Raw genomic sequence first — 21,526 nt, forward strand, 5'->3', positions numbered from 1 at the left:
GCCGGGGTGGACGGAGGGGAATCCAGGCACAATACATCAATGTCCTGATCTTGATGAGAAAGCGTGCATGGGTCAGCCCCCACTTGCTGGGTTTCTTTCCAATTGTCTGTGGCATCCGCCTGGTCCTCATCATAATTCTGTAGAAAGGAAGTTTCTTCACTGTAAATGTCTCTATAATTGTCCATCTGGACAATGTCTTCATGCTGGACGGGGACAGAAGGCTGATCTTGTAAATGTGCAGCAGATTGAAGATTAGGCTCTCCCAGAGATCTTTTTGGGGCGGGATTCTCAGAAAAACCAATAATTGTGTGTAAATCCAATTTAGGGGTAGCGCCAGTTTTTGAATGCCTAGTCGGAAGACGCTGTTGCGGATGCGGGGAAGGCTTTGGATCTGTACGATCCGAGGAAACCGGCGAAAGTTTTGATGGCCCTGCTGGCACTTTCACCTTTTTCGACGTAACCGTCGAAATAGGTGTAGGGGTTGTGTGCTTAATGTAATGAGAATGTACGCCCCTGTCGCCGGGTGTTGTCCCTGAAGCCAGATCAGAGTCAGGCCTTAAAGGGTTGGGGACGGGCGTGGCAGACCTAGAAGTGTCCGCCTCGAGGTCCATCACATCTGCAACGGATGTTTGGTCATCAGCGGTACCCCCGTCACTTTCGCCGGGTGTGGTGGTGGGGTAAGGGGGTTCCACCCGCTACATACTATACGCGGCCCACCGCTTTACACGGCGCTCCTTAAGGGTCTTAGGACGAAGGAGTTTACAAGCCGCACACCGCTTCTCGTCGTGATCTAAGGGGAGACCGGAGTTGCCCGTCCTTCGTTCGTCCTTCCAAGGATATCTGACCCTACACTTAGGGCAGAACCTAAAAGGAGTACTTTCCATAGCAAAAGGGGAAGATGACCAGACTTAGAGGGTGCTCTCCAACCTTGACTCCAACATTCTCTGTCCTCATCCTCCTCGATCTCTCTTCTGCCTTCGACACGGTCAACCATACCATTCTGCTCAACCATCTCTGAAAACCTGGGTATCACTGATCAGGTTCTGGCCTGGCTGACCTCTTCCCTCTCAGATAGACCCTCCCAGGCCCAACTTGGGTCCTTCCTTTCATCCATCTTCCTCTCTACCAGTGGTGTTCCCCAGGGGTTTAATCTCTCGCCCTGGCTTTTCAACCAATACCTGGCAACTCTCGCCCACTGCATTGCCACATTTTGCTCAAATTTCCAGTGCTACGCTGTCGACACGCAACTCCTTTTCAGGCTGCCCTCTGCCACCTCCTCTCCCTCTCTCATCTCCGATTGCCTAACTGCGATTCAGGATTGGTGTGCCGCCAATGATCTTTGTCTGAATGCCAACAAGACGGAGATCCTCCTCATCAGCACACCTTCACCATCCTTTCCCCTCACTCTCTGGCCGGCCTCCCTTGGCCATCCTCCTACCACCTCCTGCGAGGCTAAGAACCTCGGGGTAATCTTTGGCTCCACCCTTTCCTTCTCCGCTCACATCTGAGGTCTCTAAAAAGTCAAATTTCCGACTGCACCTCCTCAGAGGTACTCTGCCTTTCCTCTCCTTCCCCCAGAAGCTCATGGTATCCCAAGCTCTGGTTCTCTCTAGCTTGGACTATTGTAACAGCCTCTTTCTAAATCTACCTGCCGCTACTCTCCGCCCTCTGTAACTAATCCAGGATAGGACTGCAAGTCTTGTCCTTGTCCTCAAGCCCCGGGATCGTATCTTTCCAGCTCTGAAATCTCTCCATAGGCTCCCAGTGGATGCAAGGATTAAATTCAAAACCCTCTGCATTGTCCACAAGGTTTTCTGGGGCCTGGGTCCAAAATACCTTCAGCTATCCCTCTGCAAATACCTCCCCTCTCGAGCTCTTCGCTCCGCTACCTCCAACTCCCTCATGGCCAGTCGTTTTTCAAAGAAACGAGCTGGGGGTAGATCTCGGTCTTCGGCTGGGGCCTCCCTCTGGAACAACCTCCCTGCCCCTCTAAAACTGGAGGACCATCTCCGGTTCCAGAAGCACCTCAAGACCTTCCTCTTTTCTTCTGCCTTCGCTTGCCCTCTCCCCTGCTGATCTGTTCTCTCTTGGCACCATGCACCTGGCCACCCTCTTTCCTTCGGGCCCAGGTACATGGTCACCCTGCCACCCTCCCGCACTGCCGCTGTGCCACCCCTTGCACTGGGGTCTATATCTGTACCCATACAGCCCCACCCCCTTTTCTTCCTGCACTTATCAGACCTACCCTGTCTGCTGCCTTAAACCTAGCTGGCTGCACTACCACCGTTTGTTGCCTTTATTATTTATTTATTGTTATTCATCTGTTTCTCCTCTGCTTCGCACTTTCCACTTCTCCCACCTTCCATGCACGTTTCCCCTCCCCCTCTCCCATGCACTTAGGCGTTCTCAATGTCACTGGGCCTAGTAAGATCGCTGTTTTGTTCTCCCCTGTTCCCCTACCTTGCCTTGTCGCGCTCTGAAACACTTGTGTACAAGCACGATAGAAATAAAATAATCAATCCCTCTCCCTACTGTAAAGGCCAGCCAGAAGGCGCGGCCACGTGGATGCCTCAGCCGCTGCATCGTAGGCACCGAAATCCACCGCTTTAGACAAGTCCCCCCTAGTCTCCGTCGAAGTTGTTCTTGGCAGCGAAATGACTTAAAGGGGAAATAATAGTCAAGTCGATTTACGATAAACAATGTCTCTTATGTAAGAGCTCTGCTATAGGGCGACCAGTTATCTGGGCGGAAAAAAAAACAATTCGAGGACCTCGGCGTGTGAGGGATTTTGGGTACACTACACGTCACGATAGGTAGTGTTACAGACACGCCTATGCCGATGTCCCCTTTCGGTCCCCGAAAGACAAGATGCAATACTCTGCGGTTACCACTGGACGTTGGACCATATGCACAGCAAGCAATTCTAAGCAGATTAACAAGCATCAGAAATTAATGTCCACAGTGTCCTAGTCGTGTAGGAATTGTCTGTGTGCCATCCCAAATGGGAGTTTACTGATTTAGAGAAACTAAGTGTGTATTTTGAAGGTATTTGTGTGTTGCTATTATATTGCTCCCTTCTGAAGAAGGCTTATTCAACTGAATTAAATTAATAATGGTTTAATAAAGAAACCTTGAGTGTAAGAGTTTGTCACTAAATCTCTACAGCTCACATTGACCCCTCTTGAGAAAAGCCTGGCTGCTCAATCACGCGACCAACCTGTGTAGTACAGACTTATACCAAAGGTTGGGTTATTATTGCCAGGAGGTCAAGGTTGTTGTATTGCACCCAAAGGGTACTACTCCAAATCTTGCATAACACCATTTTTGCCAAAATGGCCCTGGTAGTCTAACTTCGCCATTTTCTGTTTGTGAGGTCTTTCTTGGGTTTTATTTTCTGCGCAAAACCAGGTTTGAGCCCTTTGTACATTTTGCCTTTGGCAGGCTTCAGCCTTGAAGCCCTCCTCTGGCTCCAGTGCGCCGGAAAGGCAGGATGTGAGGGAGGCCCCCGCAACTCCTGTCCTTTGTCTCTAGGAGTGCATGAATGCAACCATTCCTGATTGGCTGTCTGGCTGTCCTTTTAGGACAGCCATCCTGCTGTATGGGCAATAGCCTAGGTTGTGCATGAATGGGAGAAACCAGTTTAAAAGGCGAGGTATTTGGGACTAGAGGCAGAGTCAACCACTCGAAGAAATCTGTTGAAACGAATTTGGAGTTTCAGCACAGCAGCAGGGCTTCACCGGGCAAACCAACGGTCCAGGCGTGAAGCAGGCGTCCTCTTCAAGTTCTTCTTCGGTTCCTTCTTCCAGTGGTTAACTCTGCCTTCCAAGCCAAAAGCATTGCCTTTTATTCAGTTCTCTCCCATTCATTCCAGCCTAGCTGTCAGTCACCCAGCAGGGTGGCTGTCCTTGTAAGGCAGTTCGCCGGCAAATCACTACAAAGTACATTTGGGTCTCCTAGGAGACTAAGCACAGGGAGTTTTGGGCACCTCCCTCACTTCCTGCCTACCCCAGACACCATGGAGCCAGAGGCAGGCTTCACTTGTGAATCCTGCCAAATGCAAAGCGAACAATGCGACCAAACCTGGTTTGGTGCGCAGAGTAAATCTCAAGGACCTTTCCACAAAGAAATGGCGAAAAAAGAAGACTGGGGCCATTTTGACAAAAATTGTACCGTTGGGTGCTTTACTGCAGCTGCGACCGCAGCCTGCAGTAAATGAACACCAATGTAGTTAAAATCAAACCACTGCCACCAGCCATTCAGTGAGGAAAGGGTAACATTTTTTTTATTTTTTACATGAGACGCTAAGCAAAGGGGATACAAGGTAACCCCTCCAGCACCCTATTGTAAGAAAGTGTGTGCTGGGTCTAGAAAGTTATATGCAAGTAAAGTCAATTTCACTTTACTGCTCTGGGAAACAGAAGTTTATCCCAGAGAAGGTATTTAAACCTTTGGGAAATCTGAAAGACTTCCCTGTGCCACTGCACTGAAGGTGCTGTGTGACAATGTAAAAGATGATGCCTATGGAGTTCGTCAGGCTCCAAGCCAGATTCACATTATTTAATGCAACTATAATCAAGTCCCATTGGCTCATCTTCTTCGGAAGACTGTGCACTCCATAATGGTCCAGGTACCCGAGGTACAGCGATTCTCAGCCCAGGAAAATCACAGCAAGTAAGGGGATAGTCTAAAATGAAGGTGTTATTGAGGCTAGTTGGTCCTACCAGCCTAAGGGAAGTAGTCGTCCTTGGCGGATCTCCCCAGTCGATGTGAAAACTGGGTCAGCACAGCTGCAAGGCCTCATCGGTGCTTAGGCAGTTCTCGAAAGTGCTGCTGGCGTCTGCTCGTCTTTTGCTTCCGATTCCTTGTTCCAGTGGTCGACTGTCTGTAGTCCCAAAGTCCTCCCCTTTTATGCAGGATCCCATGCATTCATACTCAGGGCTGTCAATCAACTGGGGATTGGCTTTCCTCTAAGTTAGAACTGGTTTCAGACAGGCATACCAGTGAAGTTTCAGGCTCCTCCCTCACTTCCCGACTTCCCAGACACACTGGAGCCTGGGCAGGAGTAAGTGCTGAAGCCAAAATTAATCTAAATGATAGAAGATAAACCCAGAACGAACTGACAAATGAAAAATGGCAAAAAAAGAAGACGGGGGCCATTTTGAGAAAATGGTCACCCATTGGTGCTGTACTGCAGCTGAAAAATCAGCCTGATTGTAACCTGCACAAAAGGTAGTAAAAAGTAACCACTGCCACCAGCCATTTAAGTTAGTCAGTTGTAAGGAACAAGTTACTTACCTTTAACTGTTGCTCTCCAGCATGGGTCTGGCATGGATTCACATGCTCATGAATATTCCCTGTCAGGCTGGGAATCCTCAGTAAAGAAAAAATCTGTTTCGTTTCTGAACTGCCTTTCTCCTCATAACCAATCACTGGTCTCTGGGGTCATACTGCCCCCAGCCAATGACTGCCCTCTACCTAGGCCCCTCCTCTGGCAGCCATCCTCAGATTTGGTAGCACATAAAGTGGCAGTAGGACCAAGTGAAGAGCCGCAGAGGGGTAGGAGAGAGGGTTCGCATGTGAATGCATGCCAGACCCATGCTGAAGAACAACAGTTACAGGTAAGTAACTTGTTCCTTCTCCAGCATGGGGTCTGGCATGGATTCACATGCTCATGAATACAAGAATATATAGCAGTACACACACATGCACAACCACGGGTGGTGGCAAGGCTCAACATTAAGCAATTACATCAACTCAACATTAAGCATCTCTTACCCCTTCACCAGGCCCACCTTCAGGCGAACAGGTTGCGCAGCACTGCCTGGCCGACTCTGTACTCCTCCCTGGAATCCCGGTCGACGCAGTAGAATCTCGTGAAGGTGTGTGTCGACCTCCATGTAGCAGCCCTACAGATGCCCAGCAGGGGCACACCAGACAAGAAAGCCGTGGTAGCGGCCATCGCTCTGGTCGAATGGGCTCTCGGACCGCCGGGCAACAGTCGGTTTGCCAACCGGTGACAGTGCATGATGCAGCCGGAGAGCCATCTGGAAATGGAAGCCTTCGAGAGGGCCTTCCCTTGGTTCACAGGTCCAAAGTTCACAAACAGCTGCGCTGTCTTCCGAAAACTCTGTGCGGTCCACATAGAACTTCAGCGCTCTAGCTACATCCAGCGAGTGCAAAGTCCTCTCGGCCGGCGACGAAGGCGACGGGAAGAAAACAGGTAACACCAAGGGCTTGTTGAGATGAAAGTCCGACGGCACCTTGGGCATGAAGGAGGGGTGCGTCCTCAGCACCACCCTTGTCTCGTGGAAAGTCAGATATGGAGGTTTACAGTAGAGGGCCTGGGATATCTCCCGCTCGTCGTGCGCAGGTGATGGCCACAAGAAACGCTGTCTTCCACGACAGGAACTTCAACAGCGCCGAATGCAGAGGCTCGAATGGCAGCCCCATGAGCCTGCTCATCACCACGTTGAGTTCCCACGCCGGGGCTGGAGCCTTCACCGGCGGGAATGATTGGAACAGTCCTTTCATAAACTCCTTCACCAGGCGATGGGACCAGAGATGATCGTCCCGGAGTTCTGGTGTAGCGGGAGATCGGCGCTAGGTGTATATTGATGGAGACTTGCGCCAGCCCAGCCTTGGCCAGCGACAGTAGGTGCGGCAGCTTCTGGGGGGCCGTAATCCGCAGAGGGTTAATCTTCTGTGCGCGGCACCAGACAGAGAACCTCTTCCACTTATGTCCATTGCACTTGAGAGTCGAGGACACCCTGGCCTTTGCAAGCACGTCCTTGCATTCCGCCGGGATATAGTACCCTCCAAACTCTAGTGCTGCAGGAGCCAGGCCTGCAAGTTCAGCGACCCCGGGTCGTGGTGGAAGATGTCGCCTCCTTCTCTGGAGAGGAGATCTGCGTCAGTCGGCAGTTTGACTGGGGGGGGAGGGGGGACGCTGACATGTCCAGAAGGTCCGGGAACCAGATCTGTCTCTCGGCCACGCCGGTGCGACGAGGATCATCCTGCACCAGGACCGTCTGAGATGATTGACGAGTCGCAGCAGCAACAGCAACGCGGGAACGCATACAGTAACAGGCCGTCCCAGGGGAATAAGGGATCGCCCATGCTCCCCGGCTGGGGAAACCTGCTGGCGAACCTCCAGCATTTGGTGTTAGTCACTGTCGCGAATAGATCGATCTGGGGATTGCCCCATCGTTGGAATAGCAAATCCATTGATCCTGCCGCAGTTCCCACTCGTGGCACGAGCGCAGCTCCCTGCTGAGTGAGTTGGCGATGGTGTTCTTTATTCCTGCCAGGTGGAAGGGCACCAGAAACATCCCCTGGGCGACGGCCCAGTGCCACAGATCCTGTGCTTCCTTGGATGGGGCTCTGGTACCTCCCCGCTACCGGATGTAGAACATCGTGGTGGTGTGGTTGGTGAAAATTCTCACCACCTTGCCCTTGAGGGACGGGAGGAACGACCTGAGGGCCCAGAACACCGCCCGGAGCTCCAGTATGTTGATGTGGAGTGACCTCTCCACCGGTAGCCAAAGGCCTCTTGCGTGGAGATCTCCGGTGTGCGCTCCCCATCCCTCCAGGGAGGCGTCCGTCATCACCGTCTCCTGATGTGCTGTGGTCAGGATGACCATACCCGCAGCCAGATGTACACGGGTGCCCCACCACCGGATCACTTGGCGGGAGGTCTCGAGAGAGATCCTGTCTTCGAAGCAGCCCATCGCTTGTGTCCAACGGGCATCGAGAAACTCTTGTAGTGGACGCATCGGATGCATGAGGACATCATGCCGAGAAGGGACTTGATGGACCTCACCTTGGCCATGTCCATGGTCGACAGCTGCTGCACCTTGCCCAGAATGGCCTTTGTCCTTTCCTCCGACGGGGAGGCCACTCGTGCCACTGTGTTGGCTCCCAGGAACAGGGCGACCTGCAACAGAACCAGGTGGGATTTTGCAAAGTTGATGGAGAATCCCAGATCCCTGAGCAGTTGGACGGTCTTCGCTGTGTGCTCGACGGCGAGTAATCTTGTCCTTGCTCCGATGAGCCAGTCGTCCAGATAGGGGTAGATGTGGATCCCCTGCAGGCGCAGCCACCGGTGCTAGGCACTTGGTGAATACCCTATGCGCAGACTTCAATCCAAAGGGAAGGGCCTTGAACTGGTAGTGGCGCCCTTGGACCACGAACCTGAGAAACTTTCGGTGTCCTTTTAGAATGGGGATGTGGAAGTATGCATCCTCCAAGTCCAGCGACGATAGGAAGTCTCCTTCCTCTAGCTGCCCCAGCACGTGCTGGAGGGTGACCATCCGGAACCTCTGGGACTTGATGTATTTGTTTAAAATGACAAAGGTCCAGGATGGGTCGCCACCTGCCAGTCTTCTTTCTTACGAGGAAGTATGTAGAGTAAACTCCGGAGCCTCTTTGGGACGAGATTGATGGCCCCTTTCTTCAGCATCCCCCTTACTTCCAACAGCAGTTGAGGGACGTGGTTTTCCTTCCTGGTCACGGGTGGAATGCGGGGACATTTCTTGAGGAACGAGAGTGTGTCCACGGGCCAGAGCTTCCAGTACCCAACAGTCAGTGGAGATGGACTCCCACACGCTGACGAAATTCGCCACCCGGCCTCTCACCGGGGTGCTCAGGTGGGGGCCCGACACTACGGCCGGTTCAGTCTTGCTTGGCAGCAGCCTTGCCGCCGACAAGATCCTCCTGACTTGCCGCGTCCTCTGTAGGCCTCCTGCGATGAGGAGCGGGCCGCCTGGCAGTACGTCGATGAGCCACTGCTGAATCCTTTGGAGGCACCTTGCTTGCCTCCAGAGTTCCGAAAGGGCAGCCGTCGTTGCTGCAAAACTCCCAAGGCCCGGGCAGTCTCCGTGTCAGCCTTGATGGCCTGCAGTGATTCGTCCACTGTCTTGCCGAACAGGTTGTTCCCGTCGAAAGGCCTGTCCAAAACACTGGTTTGCACGTCCTGGGGGAAATCTGTTGCCTTAACCACCACGTCGGCAAAGGCACGCACCGTTGCCAATCTGGCGAAAACCGGTGTCAGCAATGTCAGTGGCCACCGTTATGGCGTGGTCCGACGCCACCTCGCCTTCCTGCAAGATCTCCAGGGCCTCAGCCCTTTTGTCGTCTGGGAGGAAGTCCAGCAAAGGAGCGATCTTAAACAGCTCCCTGTCGTAGCGGGCCTCAATTGTGAAGGCGTTGGCCGCTTTGATCGTCGTCGCTGCTGACGAGGTGACCCGTCGTCCCATGGCATCCAGTTTCTTCCCTTCGCTGTCCGGCGGGGAGGTCGAAGTTGAAGCCGTCGCCCCTGTCGCTTTTTTCTTGGCCACTGCCAAGACGACCGATTCCAGGGTCGGCTGCGCCCTAAGGCACATGGGGCGGAATCTGGGACTCGGTACTTCTTCTCGTACCAGTCTCTTGGCAGGAGTTGTAGACTGGTTCTTCAGGAGCAAAAGCACCTCGTCCCGGATATCATCGAGCATTGGGACCGAGAGAATGGTCTTCCTTTTCTCCTCATGCCGTAGATAGATGAAACCTTCCTTCTTTTGTTCATCGGGGAAGAGCTTGAAGAGCTTGGAAGAGCTTGGATGCCCTGGCGATCATGGTGTGGAAGGAGCCAATTTCGTCGGACAGGGAGGCCCGAGGAGGCGGTGATGGAAGGCCCATCCCGTCACCACTGTCATCCATCCCCGTCGTGGCCGTCTGTCCTCCCTCGGGTCAGGGGAAGGACTTTAAGGCTGCAACAGCCGTGAAGGCTGGAAGGGTGGGGGAGAGGAGGGGATGAGTTCTCCTCCGCTTGCTTGGAGGACTTCAAGACGGTCCAGGTTCCGCTGGATTGTCCGTTGGAGGCAAGGGCAACCTCATCCTCATCTCCGTACAAGGCCTGGATCGCCATCAAGATTGCTCCCGAGTTGTCCTGTGCCCCAGGTGTCGGCTGCAACGGCTGGGGGATGGGGGCATTGGGGGGGGGGGGGTGGAATCCTCCTCCTCCACAGGGCCCTTGTCGGCACCACCATCACTTTCTTCGTCCGCCTCATCGGGATCCCCTCCCGTGGGACCGGCCTCCTTGAACTTTCTGTTCAGGATCTGCGCGACTCCAGCCAGCTCCTCAGAGGCTGTATCTGTGTCCGTGATGGCCACCCCGCCTTCTTTTTCCACCGGGGTTTTCACGGGGGTCTCATCGATGGGGTGAAAAGAGGATTCCCTCTGCAGTGGCAGGGAAACTCTGGGCCCTGAGGTCGCCTCCAAAGGGGTAGCCTCCACATGCTTCGTCAGGGCCGCCACAACTCCCTCGATAGAGGCCTTAGCCGTTTGAATCAAGGCCTCCACGACTTTGAACGTGCTCGAGGCCTTCACCTTGAGGGGAGGGTCACCGCCTCGCTCCCCCTCGGCTGTCTCCATTGCGATCGACCGGGACTTCTTCTCACCTACCGCTGGGCTCTTCCCTTCCAGCCAGTTGGTGAGGCGGATACGCTGATCCCTCATAGTTTGCTCCCACATGTTCTTGCAAAACGCACAGTCCTTCTCCACGTGCGTTTTGTCTTCGTGAAGGCAGTAGAGGATTCTGGAATGCTCGTCCTCCTTGAAGACATTCTGCAATCCGCATCCAGGGCAGCTCCTGAACAGCTTAGATCCGGGTGTCGTGTTTCCTTTGTCCTGGGCCATGTCCACGCGGGGTAGGCCTCAGATCTTCTGGACTCCTCCAAGAAGCGAAACTTCGCCCTTGAGGGGCGTAGAAAATTCCGAAACGGGTCCCCGTTGATAGGAAGTAGAAACGGTGGAGCTTGAGGCTCGATTGACCGAAAAAATGAGCTTAAACTCTTTGAAAAATCCCAAAACGCAGTAAAAGCTCGAGAGCTATAGCACGAGGACTCCCAACACTTGAACGTGCGGTAAAAATCTGAGGATGGCTGCCAGAGGAGGGGCTTAGTTAGAGGGAAGTCATTGGCTGGGGGCAGTATGACCCAGAGACCAGTGATTAGTTATTAGGAGAAAGACGGTAAAGAAAAAATCAGTTTTGTTTCTGAACTGAGGATTCCCAGCCTGACTGGGAATATTCATGAGCATGTGAATCCATGCCAGACCCCATGCTGGAGAACAAAATGTTACACGAGGAGTGGGTGAAGGAGTTCAAATGTAACCTGTCCAGCACCCCACATAAGGTGGCATGTGCTGGACCCACAAAAGAAAAGGCAAGATAAAAGTTATCTTACTATTCTTGGGAACTGTAATTCTTACAAGAAAATGTATTTAAACATAAAGAGAAGTCCAAGGGACTTTAGTGACAGAGGGTGCTGGGTGTCAAAGCAAAAAGCAGATGCCTGTATTCAACGTATCGAGTTTACCAGACTCCATAAAACAGTAAAAAATAAAAATCCCAGTTAGTGAAAAAGAATCAGTGAGTGGTAATAAATCCCACTCACTCGGGAGATTAAAATTAAAAAAGTACAAAATCCAGCAAAAGTGCTGGTGGGTCTCAGGTTGAAGGAAATTAGCAAAGAAACTGAAAACTCTCCACAACACTAGGTAAAATAGTTACCAAGTCCAAGCAAAAATTTCTGGGGTTGACATAGGTAAAGATGATTTATCAGAATTATGAAAATCTTACCCAACAGTCAACCACAGAGAATGACATGCAATACTGTTTTCACACCGAGAACAACGCTTTACCCAGCATAATAAAGGAAGCGGGGAAAGAAGCCATAAAAATATAAACAGAATGAAGTTCCCACCGGGAAGTGGTTAAAGACAAGAGAAGTGCACCGAGTCAGCCTTTCATGGTAACCAGATAGGTATGTATACGTACGCATGGTTGCTGAGCACAGACTAGTATTTCACCACACAATATGAAAAAGTAGGATTGCAAAGGGCACCTTTCTAATATTTAGTGTTTATATAGCATCTTGATTACATACCCCTTTTCTTTTTAGACTCCAGTATTTCTTCACAGGTCTTTTCAAAATCTTCATCCAACTCGTCTTTAATTATTGCATATGCAACATCTCTCAGTGTGCAAGCTCTATGTCGGATTTGGCGATCTGAGGATGGAGAGATTTAATGGTTTAAAAAATGCTCACCTTTTAATTGGTTTGTATTGAATCGACAATCAAAAAGCATCAGCTACAGATACGAATTTAGTACAGCAATTATCTCTCATTGGAAAAACATTTGGTACTGTATGGTGTTGCAGAAAAAAGGAAGTACATTTCATCATCATTGGCATAGACATTAAATTCATGAATATGGTTGGGCTTTGAATGTTAATGTACATTCAACTGATGCTCCTACGAGTGGGATATCTGAACAAAGCTTTCATTACAACAAATAACTAGTCTTCATGAAGGTTGTTTTTCACAAGTCCTTACTTTTCATCCGTCACAACCTGTATTCGAAGGCGTGTCAGGGAAAGCTGACAAAACAGACTGTCTCTTTAAGCAGACTTTGACCAGAAGGGCCCCCAACACGCATGAATCCCACTGCGTGCAGGGCCCTAGGCACTCGACCGGTGCACCTCAAACTGCATTACACAGTTCCATAGGTTTTCTTCCACCACTACACAGTGTTGGTTGTAGCATAGTGTGTTCTTTGTCCGGGGACAGCAGAGTAGGTGACAAATGGAAGAGCCAAAACCAAATAAACCTAAATCAACAAAAAAGCGAATTTAAAATTGGCCATCTTACACCCAGCACACATCCTCCCTCCCCCTGCGGTATGCAGTGATAAAATCGTGGCAAGATGTCACGTGTGTAAAAAATCGCGGCAAAAATGCTGTGGTTTGACCCGGTAAAGGTATACCCCATTATACCATTTAAAGGGAGCGGGGGTGTCCCCCGCTTCCATTTAACCCCTACAGTGCCAAGGACGAGATATCGTCCTTTTTGGCACCTTGTTTTGAGCGATCCCTGCAAAGCGGGGATCGCTTAAAACTGTAACCCAGCCCCCGGGCTATATGAGAGGGAGGACCCCCTCACGGCCAGCGGGCTGGATTACCTTCAGTTTCAAGTCGGCGTACGTAAAGCACGTCGGTGTGAAACTGAAAGTAATTTTCACTGCAGCACCCATTTCACGTTGCTGCGGTGAAAATATAAGGTGAGTGTTCACCTTTCTCCCCCTCGATCTCCGGCTGTATTTCAAGCCGGAGATCGGGGAGGTGTCGTTGGAAAGGGGAGATCCTCCCTTTTCCAACGACACCCTGTGAGACAGCATTGCTGCCCGCGGATCGGGCGGAGGGCGCTCAATGAGCGGGCAGCAATGCCCACTGGACTACCAGGGGAAAGTTTGTGACATGGGGGGAGGGGGCTACTTCCAGTAAGCAGCCCTCCCCCCCCCCAGACCTCCAAAGCATGGGGGCACATAAATAATGACATCTGGGGGCAAACAGGACACCATCCCACAGGTGTCCCAACGAAAACGGTACCCGACATGTGAGGGTTCACCAATCTAGCCGCAAAGGGAAACAGCTAACCCACTGGTAACCACAAAAGGGTTTGGGGAGATAACCTACAGATTTGGGCATAGGGGTGTCCAAGCCACCAAGGAAAACTTGGAACCCCATGCATTTCTGAAAATAGGGCACCACTAGGAATCCACAGAGGTCCAACTTGCATGAAGCGGACCAGAATGTTTTACCCAGAACCCCGACAAAGTGAAAAATCTGGGTTTTTTCGGCACATTTCGGACTTTGCCGGGGCTTCTGGGTAATAAATTCTGGCCCGATTTGCACAAATCATACCTCTGCGGATTCCCACGGGTGTCCTCTTTTCGGAAATGCATGGGGTTCCCTGTGTTTTAGGCTTTCCCCTTGGCACCCAGGTAGGTGCACCCACACATGTAAGGTACCGTTTTCATCGGGACACCTGTGGGAACGCGGGACAGTAGGCCATGTGTTGTTGGCGGTGTATTTCGATGGGTGCGCTGAGTGAAATGTGAAGAAAATGCGTTTCTTTTCCCACATTTCGGACTTTGCAGGGGTGTCTGGGTAATGCATTCTGGGCCGATTTGTGCAAATCATACCTCTGCGGATTCCCAGAGGTGTACTCTTTTCGGAAATGCATGGGGTTCTCCGTTTTCCTTGGTGGCTTGAACACCCAAGGCCCATACCTGCATGTTGTGCTTGTCTGGAGAAAGTGTCAAAACAGACTTGGGGTTACCTGTGTTTTAGGCTTTCCCCTTGGCGCCCAGGTAGGTGCACCCACACATGTGAGGTACCGTTTTCATCGGGAAGCCTGTGGGAACGCAGGAAGGTATACCATTTGCTGTGTTTGTGTGGTATTCATAATGTTTTTACCCATTTGCTGGTGCCCTTTGTCACACAACCCTTTCATTTCCCAAATGTGACCTACATTTAGTCGCTGCTTTAGGCACCATACACTTTTGTAACCTGCACAAGTCACCTACCCTTGAAAAGGTCTGCCTGTGCTCTTTCAAAAAATGGATGCTTGCCGTTCCTCACTGTTAGGGAGAATTCTCCTATAAGGCTAATTTCCCAAACCTAGTGAGTCCCCCCAGCAGCTTTGCTGGATTTCTGGGGTTTGTTTTTTTCTCCTGCTAAGAGTGAGACTTTTCCTCCTACTCTTGGGCATGATTTGAGGTAGGTCTTTGACTTTGTGTGCTTTTGGGCTATGGGGTCTTTTACTCCATAGGGTATCATCTGTTTTTCATGTGTGTTACACAGCACCCAGTGCAGTAACTGGGACTGACTACAGTCTCCCAAGGCATGTAAAGTCACCATTGACTTTACTAGTCCAAAATTGTGAACAGAACCAGTACAAACCATCATATTGTGGAAGTACTGGAAGGGGTTAATTCGATTGTCCCTGGGTCTGTTTAAGGGGGCACTGTCCAGTCCCCCCTTGTTGAGTTTCTGGCTGGTGGCAGTGGTTACCACTCAAAATATTCCACCGGAATATTTCCTATGGGATTTTCCCATTGATTTTAAACTCACCACTTTTTGGTGCAATGTTAAATATACCGCCAATTTATTGATTTAATATTAAATCAATGGTGTGGTATTTTTGCCAGAACTCTTTTCTAAAATGGCGTTCTTGTCCGTCTCTGTAACTCCAACCAAGGTCGGGCCCTTTGTTCCACTTTTTGGCTGGCTTCTCCACAGAAGCCCTCCAAATGGTGCCATTCTTTCTGGGTTCCACAGGATGTGTGGTTAGGGGAAGTGGCACCCTGAACTGCGTTGCCTTAGCAACCCAAGTCGCACTCTATTCTGATTGGCCCAGTGGTGAGCCGCCCGGCCCACCACTTAGCATGTTTGAGTGAGAGCTAGGCTGTTGAATGGGGGTTTTTCTGCATAAAAGCAGGGCTTTTGGGACTGGAACTTCAGAAGTCGCCACAGGACCTAAGAATCCGAAGAGGGAAGAAGCTGAGCCATCTGCAACACCACCACCGGTGGCGCACTGCTGCAACGAACTCACCACTTTCCAACAACAAGAGAAGATCTTCTGCTGGACGTGTCTTCTTCCTCTGAGCTGGCGGGACCAGCCAGTTCGCCCCTTTAGCCTTCCAAAGACGTCTCTTGGTCGAATCGCCCGTGCCAAGCACCCGGCGACCGGATAGCAAAGCTTCACCGCTTTGACCGAGAATAAAAGGAACGCACCTTTTACCGACAAAACTCTGCGGCTGGTTTCATCCCTGTGCAGTGCAACAACTCCACGTTTCCTCCTCGACGAGATCCTCTCTCCCCTGGTCGAAACAACGAACTGCAACCACTGCCAGGAACAACTGCTACCGCTGGAGCCTCCTCTCTCTTTAAGGTACTGTGTCCTGCCTGGCCTCCCTTTTTTCGGTTTGCCAAAGCTGACCCTTAAATCCTTGGCTTTCCAACTGGGCTGGCCCCAGACCTAACTTCACCTTCTTGAATCGCCCCAACCTCTTTTGAACATTCTGCAAAGACTTTTAGTGCATCTTAAACCGTCTGATCCTGGGCACATTTCGCTTTGCTCCATTTAAAGTAGGCCTGGCCTATGAACTTTGGCTCTACATTGTCTACTGCCTTTATTCCCCTGCTGAGAACTTGTTGGGACCTGTCATTTCTATGCTCTGCCTTTTTCTCTCCCTTTTACTGAACTATTGGAGTGCCATCAGGTTACGCTCTGACATCTGTTTTTAACAGATCGTGGTATTTTAACTCTGACTTGTCTGATCGTTATCAAGGGAGTGTGTATACTTTACCTGACTGTGTTTTAACTTGCCTTTGATTTAGAGTGCTAGTATATTGCCTAAAGTGTGTTTTAGATAAATTATATACTTTTTATACAAAGCTCTGGTCAGTGTTTGTTTTCTCTACTGGGGTTTTTAGCCCTATTGTGTGCACTCTATATACTGCCCTAATCTTCTTGAGAGAAGTCTGACTGCTCAGCCACAGCTACCAGGTAAATCTGGGTGGTACAGACTGCTACCAATTGGGTTTACTGCTTACTCCTGTAGTCTTAAATCTTTTTGCAGTGTTCCCCAAGGGAACTGCACAGGATTCTGCCTAACACTCACCACATTGGTTTTCCCAATTTACACATGCTAACTGCATCTGTTCAGGCCGTGAGCATAAACCTCCTGTGTACCATGGCTCAGTGTTTGGCTTGTGCAAGTGCCTGTTTTGTAAAACACTACAAAAAATGTGTGCTTTCCTAACTGAAAGAGTCGGGGGAATGTAGCAGAGCATTGCTTTTCTCAAAATTCATAGAAGCCATTGCTGTACCAAGCCAACCATGTCCAACACATACCTTTCTTTCCAGTCAATGTCCCGGTTTTCCCCCAATCTGTGGTATTTTCCCCTACCTAGTTGTGGCCTGACCTACACAAATCACCCCTTCCTAAACTTGGATTTTTTTCTACTTTTCAGAAATATATGCCTTCCTGTCCTACAATTCGGCTTTCCTACCCTTTTCTTCCATTCCCTCCATGCATGTCCAATTGGCAAAAATGGCCAAAATCGCCTACCTCTCACCAAACAGTTAACAACCACATCAAAATATTTTTTTTTCGTTTCCACTCAACCTGTTCTTGAATGCCAGGAAATTGGGGAATTCTGCACAGTAGAATTCCTAACTCTTACAAGGAAAAAACCACAGGCTTCTTTCTTTATTGGCATTTTTTTAAAAAACCCAAAATTTTCGCCCTTTTTGCTTATTTTTTCTCACCCCCCTACAGCAACCTAGACGTTACAACGGCCTACATGTGGGAAAAAAGGAGCCAAATTTGGCCGAGATATCTCATGTAACAAAAAAGTTACAAGGCTTTGAATGGCCACATACCGAGATCACCAAAAAAGGCCTTGGCACTGGGGGGGAAATACCCATGGCAGTTAAGGGTTAATGGTATAATGGGTCTGGGGGTTGTCCCACGCATCCTTTACATGGATTGCGGCGGCAAAACCACAGCCTTTTTTCCACAATATTTTGCGTCCACTGGCATTTTTGCCGTGATTATCACATGGAACTCCCCCTCCCCCACTAGCTCTTTTGCAATTAGCTGGTACAAACTATGATGTCTGCACGATAGAGGGGGATAGATGAGACCACACATACAGTATTGACTTTAAACTAACACCTAGAGAACTGCCTGGTAGGCAAGATTTTATGTAGTAACCCTGAGGGAGACTACACCAATCTTGTCCTCTTTGGTATTAGGAACCCACCTATTGTTATAGGTCTGTCTGAAATACACAAGTTGGTAGAGTGACTGAGCAGCCAGACTTATCTTAAGAGGGGTAAATGTGAGCTGTAGAGCGGTAGTATTTGTTGTTAGGGCGAATTCTCAGAAATGTGCCAATTCCCTCCACCCTAGACAACCCCAGCAACTTTGCTGGATTCTGAGGACTTGATTTTGTAACCTGGAGAGAGGGAGACCCTTTTTTCCCCACTCTCTCATGTATTTTAATGTGATTTTTGATTTGGAGTCTGACAAACTCCATAGGAATCTTTTGCATTGTGTCACACAGCACCTTCAATGCAATGGCACAGGGAAGTCTTCCAGATTTCCCAAAGGTTTAAATACCTTCTCTGGGATAAACTACCATTTCTGAGAGCAGTAAAGTGGAATTGACTTTCTAGACCCAGCACACACTATCTTACAATAGGGTGCTGGAGGGGTTGCTTGGTATCCCCCCTTGTCTAGCTCCTCATGTAACATTTTTATGTTACCCTTTCCTCACAGAATGGCTGGTGGCAGTGGTTTACTTTTAGCTACCGTGGTGTGCATTTACTGCGGGCTGCGTTCGCAACTGCAATAAAGCACCCATCGGTGCCATATTTGTCAAAATGGCCCTCCTCTTCTTTTTTCACCATTTCCGTGTAGAATGGTCCTTCTTGAGATTTACTCTGCACGCCAAACCAGGCTTGGCCCCTTTGTTCGCTTTGCCTTTGGCAGGATTCACAAGTGAAGCCCGCCTCTGGAACCAGAGTGTCTGGTGGGGGCAGGAAGTGAGGGAGGTGCCCTGTGCTTAGCCTCCTAGGAGACCCAAATGCACTCTGTAGTGATTGGCCGGCTGAATGTCCGGCAAGAAAAGCCACCCTGCTGGGCGACTGACAGCTAGGCTGGAATGAATGGGAGAAACCTGAATAAAAGGAGAGGCTTTTGGCTTCGAAGGCAGAGTCAACCACTGGATGAAAGAACCGAAGGAGGACTTGAAGAGGACGCCTGCTGTAACTCCTGAACCGTTGGTTTGCCCGGTGAAGCCCTGCTGCTGTGCTGAAACTTCAAATTCGTATCGACAGAGAAGCCCCTTCAAGGACGGCTTCTCCCTTTGAGTTGGTGGGACAAATCAACTTCAAAGTAAGCCACCTAGACATCTTCCCAGAGATGCTGCTGGAAACCCAATAGCCAGGGAGAGGAACACCAGATTGTGTGCGTTGCTTTTAAGTTGGCTAAGAGTTGGCTAAGAGTTCCAGGAAGATCCTCTGGACTCCCAGGAAGCAGGACGGACCGGGTCTGAGCACCCTCAACAGAGTGTGGGACCCCAGAAGCAAGGAAGTCCATCTCGACAGCCAGAAACGACTGTGTTGCTATTTGCAGTAGTGGCAAGGAGCTGAAACACCGAAGTGCCACTTGTTTGAAGATTGCCGGTTGGGAGCGGTGACCGTCCCATTTCAGTGCAGGAATTCCCAGAAGTCCTCCCTTTTGTCCCCACGACTGAGGCCCAGGAACGGTGAGAGCTGCAGAGCTGCACTTTAACAGAAGCCATCTGCTGCACTTTTTCTTCAATCCAAAAAGGTACTGTAAAGTCTGAGAGAACTTACCTCTTATTGTAGAGTTTCTTGCATCTTCTACTACTCACAAGCCTAAACGGCTTGTGGCCCTACATTAATTCTTCTTTCTTCAAAGACTTCTACAACATTGTGCAAAGACTTATCTTACTTACCTAACAGAAGTGCTTCAGCTCATATAAACTTTTGCCCATTGACGTTGGCTTAACCTATAACAGCTCTACAGCCGCTTCCTAAGTGTGCCCCTTTACTGTATTACGCTCTTGGTAATCATTCCTATCATAATCACTTCTGTCGCATACACCGCTCAACTTTGGCATGCATATTATTGTATGTATACCATCGGTTTAATATGCGTGCACTGATTGAGTGGGCACTACCAGCCGTACAGCCTTGCTGCCATCTGCTGGTTAATTGACTGCATTTTGCCCTCTGCCCTGTCACCACCCATAACTATGTTTCTGGTCCTCTCTACCTTTTTGCACCAACAACAATTAGTGATCGGATTGTGCTCAATGCCCATTGCTGCCTTCCAGCAATCCTAGTTGACTTTACCCGACTATGCTCAACTGCCTCCAGGTTGCTGGTACCTCATTAAACCACTAGCAATCCTAACTGTTATCATTCTGCGCCCAATTGTCCTGGACTACTGTATCTGTTTGCACCATCAGTATTCTTAATTGCTGTGTCCTGAATGGAATGTGCCGTATTTGCCTAGCTGTTTACCTATGTGCACCATCCTCTAGCTACACTGCAAATGATAATATGCCTTTGTACTCCTGCTTGTCCCGATTGTGCGACTCATCAAGTAACCTGTATTCCTTAATGCACATCTATACAACCGTACCATGTCACCCAAATGTAGCCATACCTGGCTGATTAATGCCTGCATAACCCAGGTTAGAGTATATTGCATGACTCTCTGCCCATTCGCCTCGCGCCCCTGCTCCCTCTTGCTATGTGACTGGCCACTCGCCCGGTACCTTTTGAACTTGTTTTCACACTAATAATAACACAGTTATATCGATTTGTAGAGAGTTTTTCAAAGAAAGGCCAGTATGCCTAATTGCGCTTTCCGAATAGTCTCTTTTTGCACTTGTGGTGTGCTAAAAGACACATGCTCTATCACCTTGACTTAGGCATGTGTTAACTGCCCCCCAAATGAAGATAAACATTAATTTTATTAGGTTTTCTCTGGGTAGGCAGGTGCAGATGCAAATTAGTTAAAATTGTGGAGAATTTTCTTCAGCGAAGGTCTCTCTTGAGGTAGGTCGTTTCAGATAAAGAGAGGGTCCCTGGATACTTATAACAGGGTAATCCCAAATGGAACGAACAAAAACTGTGCGGTATGTTTTTTGCACTTGGTTAGAGTCGTTCTCCTAGCCGACCGGTTTCTGTGGTGCAAATAAGTGGGCCACATTCATCAGGGCTTATACATGACATCAGGTGTCAGTTGTTAGTCTCGTAAAGCAGCTCTGTCATTTTTATTCGATATAACTGTTATTATTAGTGTGAAAACGAAATTGGGCAATACACAGTTATATTACCCAAAAATAGTCCTCCTTTTGATTTGGTCTATACCTTTTGAACTTGTTCATATTGCCTAGTGACGTTAGCCTAATCCCCTAAATTGACACTAGCCGACTCAAACTGTTTTCAGCCTACTGTTGTGCAATTGATCCTAGTCTTTACCTGAAAGTGATTGTCTATTTTGAAATTGATCTTAGCCTATTCTGATGCTAGTGACATTTGCCCATACTTACATTAGCTCACCCTGTGATGACCTCAATTCTACTGAAAATAGCCTCCCCGTGGCTATCCAAATAGTCTTCCTCTCGATAACTTGTCCCAGTGAAGTCCATGATCATGAGCAAAATCCCAAGGACCCAGATAACCCAACTTCTATTAGGCCTCCTTGCCATAATGGCCTTTGCCTCATCGGCCACATGATCACCTAAGGACAGAAACATGAGACTGAGATCAAGATTGCCCTGCCTCTACGAACCCAAAACAAATGATACCAGTAGATGCCCCTTACACAATGCTGCCCAACTTACAGAACTATCTTACTAAAAGTGTACAGCAGTACAGTTCCAATAATCTGACCCCTGCATATCTTGCCACAACGCCAAAAACCCCCTGAAGAGCTAAGACACAGACAAATATACACCTACTACCAAACCTAAAAGCACCCTATCCATATCAGGGTCGCTTATTAATGCCAGATCCCTGGTGGCCCATGCCGCTGATATTGCAGACATCCTAACTAATGAGATCCTGGACTTGCTTGCCATAACCAAACCTGGCTC

The 21,526-nt window shown here is 49.5% G+C and overlaps 1 protein-coding gene across 1 annotated transcript in view; it reads right to left on the reverse strand.

Moving 5' to 3' along the window:
- Window positions 1-21,526, reverse strand: part of ATAD2 (ATPase family AAA domain containing 2) — a 750,324-nt gene that overhangs the window by 139,206 nt on the left and 589,592 nt on the right. Inside the window, exon 23 of the mRNA XM_069621583.1 lies at window positions 11,922-12,044. Coding sequence (XP_069477684.1) covers window positions 11,922-12,044 — 123 coding nt within the window. The remainder of the gene's footprint in view (window positions 1-11,921; window positions 12,045-21,526) is intronic.

This window comes from Ambystoma mexicanum, chromosome 5q, assembly GCF_040938575.1.
Source record: "Ambystoma mexicanum isolate Mex_15411 chromosome 5q, UKY_AmexF1_1, whole genome shotgun sequence".
In the NCBI taxonomy this organism is placed as follows: Eukaryota; Metazoa; Chordata; class Amphibia; order Caudata; family Ambystomatidae; genus Ambystoma; species Ambystoma mexicanum.